At 44.9% G+C, this 4099-nt stretch overlaps 1 protein-coding gene across 1 annotated transcript; it reads left to right on the top strand.

Annotated features, from left to right (window-relative positions):
• The first annotated feature begins 402 nt into the window (after positions 1–402).
• On the top strand, positions 403–3878 carry LOC108752373. Its single transcript, XM_018493175.1, has 2 exons — positions 403–2390; positions 3622–3878. Exons 1-2 carry the CDS (start codon positions 2306–2308, stop codon positions 3876–3878), a joined length of 342 nt encoding a protein of 113 aa, XP_018348677.1. The 5' UTR covers positions 403–2305.
• The last annotated feature ends 221 nt before the right edge of the window (positions 3879–4099 follow it).

Below are 4099 nucleotides of genomic sequence, written 5' to 3'. Positions count from 1 at the left end.
AGATAAAAAGAAAGACACAGGAAGCAAGGAACGTATTGTAGATTAAGTCGCAGACTTTAAGCACATTAAAGCACAGACCCAATGAAATAAAGAACTCTGGTGGAAATAAAGAAATTGATGGAATTTTTTACGCATTATGTGTTATGCGTTATGCAAAAGTCTGTGCTCTCCGCTTTACTCCCGTAAAAATGTCAGTCTTTAATAGCCTCGTCGATGTCATGGAATTTACACGACTCTTTTTTGAAATTCGAATCGCGCGCCACAATGCAAATGATGGAAAATCGCGAGAGTTGAGCGTGACTACAGCGCCACCATCGATACTCGATAAAACGCCGCTCTTAACTCTCTCGGCAAGGGGCAGGGCGGGGTGTCGCTGACGTCACATTCGGCAATGTCCGCCGGCGCTCGACTGGTCCGATCTCGCCCGAACGGGTCAATGTCTGAGGAGGAGGTATCGAAAAATCCAATGGTCGGTGTGGTGTTGCCGTGCTGCTGCTCGACGACGACGAGGCAGAGAGGTCGTCGCTGATCGCCGTGTGTATCGTTCGACATTACCGCCGCCGTGTGACCGCCGCGGATGCATGTTTCTTTTTTTTTCGCGTTCGATATCACCCACCGCGTCCAATCGCGTCGTCGCGACATACTGAGGAAGCTGCTGCAAGAACTGCCCTGCGTCGGCCTGTCCGGTGCCCACGACACACAGCGATAGTGAGAAAGGGATAGAGAAAGAAAGAAAAAGAGAGACAGAGTGCCGATTGAACACGGGCGTTGAACGCGAGAACGACGACGAGGAACGACGGCGACGGCGACGACGACCTCCTGTCGAGTAGAGCGCAATAGTCGTTCTTCTCGCTCCGTAACTACCCGACTCGCACCGCGCGCGGCGATATGCAGCAGTACGGAAATCTGTCAGACATCTACGACGAGGAGTGAAGTAGAGTAACGCAAGAATCGGAGTAACTAGCGAGTGACGAGACTATAACGGAGAGAGAGAGAGAGAGAGAGAAAGATAGTAAGGAAGAAAAGTATAGTGCGTGAGACAGAAAAAGAGAGAGCGAGAGAGAGGAGAGAGAAAGACGGAACGAGGCGCGACGACACGAGTGAGAGAGAGAGAGAGAAAAAGAGAGAGGGAAGCGAGTGCGGAGTGAAGATAGCCGCGATCGGTGGGAGATCAACGCGACGTTGCCCGTGGAAGTAAGAATTCACGCCGCGCGTCGTCGGCGGAGTACCGCGCGGTGGCGCGCCGCTACGTAATACATCGCCGACCGACGGAGAGAGCCGAGGCACGGGACCGCGAGGAAGTAGCCGTGTTTTATAGGAGCCGAGTAGTACAAGCCGTCCCAAAAACGTCGGTCTGTCGTCGCTACTACCGCTACTACCACCACCATCCCGCCACCGCCGCCACGACGTTGGCACGCACCCCTCGTCGCTCTCGCCAGCGGCGCTCTGCAGCCTCCCCCTCCCCCGCTACCGTTCATTGGCTGACGGTACCGCGCTTTGGAACTGCTCGCGGCCGCCACTGCCGCATCGCCGTGACAGCAGCGCGAGGAGGAAGCTAGGCCGTCGTCGCCGAGAGAGTGCGCGTCAGTGTGCCGAAAAAGAGGGTGGTGTCGCTTGTACGAGTGTATGAAGGTGGGCTCTCCTCTCTCCCTCCCCCTCCCCTTCTGTGGAAAAGGTGCTCTCGTGCAACGAACACAGTGTATGTGGATCGACCTCGTCATCTCTGCGCGCGTACGGGAAGATAAAAGTCATCCGTGAAAAAGTTAGTGTCGTCTGCGGTCTCTCGCGCTCCTTGTCGCCATCTCTTCCCACACTCCTGCCCTCCACGTTCACCTTCCTCCTTTAGTCTTGTCATACTTTTTAACTTTTCCATCTTCGAACTAGTAGTCGAGCGTCGTTGGCATAACGTGAAGTAGAAAACGTGAAAACGGTGTGAAGAGGTGATAGAGAAAATAAGAAGAGAGAGAGAGAGAGAGAGAGAGAGAGAGAGAGAGAGAGGAGAGAGAGAAAAGAAAGTGCGCGCGTGAGCGCGCACTCTCGTGCGATGTGATAATCGCGTGTGTGATTGTTATTGATGTGCGAGGTGGTGTTGACGACAAGGGAAACGACATCAACGGCGACTACCAGGGCTAACTTCAGGCGGTGGCGGAGGAGGAGGAGGAGAATCGCCGGAGAGGTACCGGCCAACCTAACCTAGTAGACGCAGCAGGAGTAGCAGGAGAGAAAGAGGCGGCGGGGACGCAACCTTTTCAAGTCGCGGTGTAGGTGTGGAGGCGGAGGTGGAGGCGGTCGAGAAGGCTTCAGGATGAGCGGACGACCGAGAACCACCTCCTTCGCCGAGGGTAACAAGCAGCCTGCGAATCCGCCCCTCGGCGGTATGAAGATCAGCAGTAAGTACCATAACCTCCTCACATCTGCTACAGTTTCTTTCTTTTTTCTCTTTTTCTCTCTTCACCTGCATAGTTTTCGAGATTCTTTGAGAAACTGTTCTTTTGTTGTTTTGCTTTCACTTTCATTCAATTTTACGCACATGCTCCTGTCGAGTACCGTTCGAATGTCATAAATTGCGATTGAAAAGGATCGACGGTTTGCTTCTTTCACTGCTGGATATTGCCCATTTTTTACTTACTTTTTTCTTTTTCTCTTATAACAATTGCGTACATATCTATTTTGATTTAGGCATGAAAAGTGTAAGAAAGTGCAAGGTGTGAAATAATGAATAAGTGCAATTAACTTGACGGGGGTGTAGAGAGTGTAAGAAGGTGCGATTGAAACGAGCAGACTCATCGTCCATCTTTGTCTCTCTTTCATTTTCTCATTTATTCTATCTGCGATATTTCCTTTTTTTTACTTCTTTCTTCATTATATGTTTTTCGATATAAAATTGATTTTGAAATTGTACTTTATTTTCAACCATAGTTTTAATTTAAATTTACACATGCTTATGATTGCTCTTTAAATATAATAAAGTATAAAAGAGGATGAATAATCTATTTCTTTGACTGTTGACTTTGTTCAGTTCAAATTTATTCTTTTCATATATTTATTTCTTTTTACTATGATTACATATACATTTATCTTTTAAATACAAAAAGAGCAAAGCTCGTATCAGAAAGTTGATTCTGTATCTTGAAACAAGTAAAAATTATAAAAGTAATTTACTAGATGATGTTAACTAACTAAATTATAAATATTCTAATAAATTTGCTCACTTTTATCATTTTCAACTCATTTCAACATACACAATTGATCTCCAAATTAGGTATTGAAAACCGAAGACTGCTAACTGATGATACAAACTCTACCAATTGGATAAATTTAATTTTATTGTTTTATCCTGATTGATTAAATTTTAATTTTCAATCTATATAATCTTTAATCTCCAATATGTAGTCTGATATATATGAGTTTAAGAAAGTATGAAATAGCGCGAATAATTTGACAAAGTATACAGAGTGTAAGAAAGTGCAATTGAAAGGAACTAATCCATCTTTGTCTCTCTTTTATTTTCTCGCGCGCTCGTTCATTCCCCGTTATTTCTGATCTTTCATTTTTCTGTTTTTTTCTTCTTTCTTTCTCTTTTTTCCTCTCTTTTTTCTGCTCCTCTTTTTTTCTTATCAGTTCATCTGTGGGATTCAGAGCTACGCGTATGCGTGCATACATCCGAATACTCTCGAGGGAATGAAGAGGTGTCAAAAGAGAAGGTGGATGGGAAAATAGAAGCAATTGCCTTTTTCATGCTAACCCTAAGATTCACGACTGTCGATCTTGGCGATTTACGTTACATGCTGTCTGGTAACCTCGATAGGAGTGTCGTGAGATTCTATGAGGGTGGAGTCGATCTTGCACCTCTCCGCATTTTCCTTTTATTCACTTGACTTCTACGCCCTTGCGACAAAGCAGATTAAATGACAAAATGCAACATAAATTGTCCAAAATTACAAAAAACTTGGGTTATCTTTTTATATGCTATATTGTTATAGAATATTTCTCTTAAAATAATTTAAGTCTTTTTTATACTTCATTATACTTTAAAAGAACGTAAAATCTTAATGGTGCTTTAAAATAAAACAATAATTGCATATATAGTAATATATTT

The sequence above is a fragment of the Trachymyrmex septentrionalis genome, unplaced genomic scaffold (assembly GCF_001594115.1).
Source record: "Trachymyrmex septentrionalis isolate Tsep2-gDNA-1 unplaced genomic scaffold, Tsep1.0 scaffold60, whole genome shotgun sequence".
NCBI classification, from domain to species: Eukaryota; Metazoa; Arthropoda; class Insecta; order Hymenoptera; family Formicidae; genus Trachymyrmex; species Trachymyrmex septentrionalis.
Note: the sequence above shows the minus strand (reverse complement) of the source record. Positions and strands in the feature narration are given on the sequence as shown.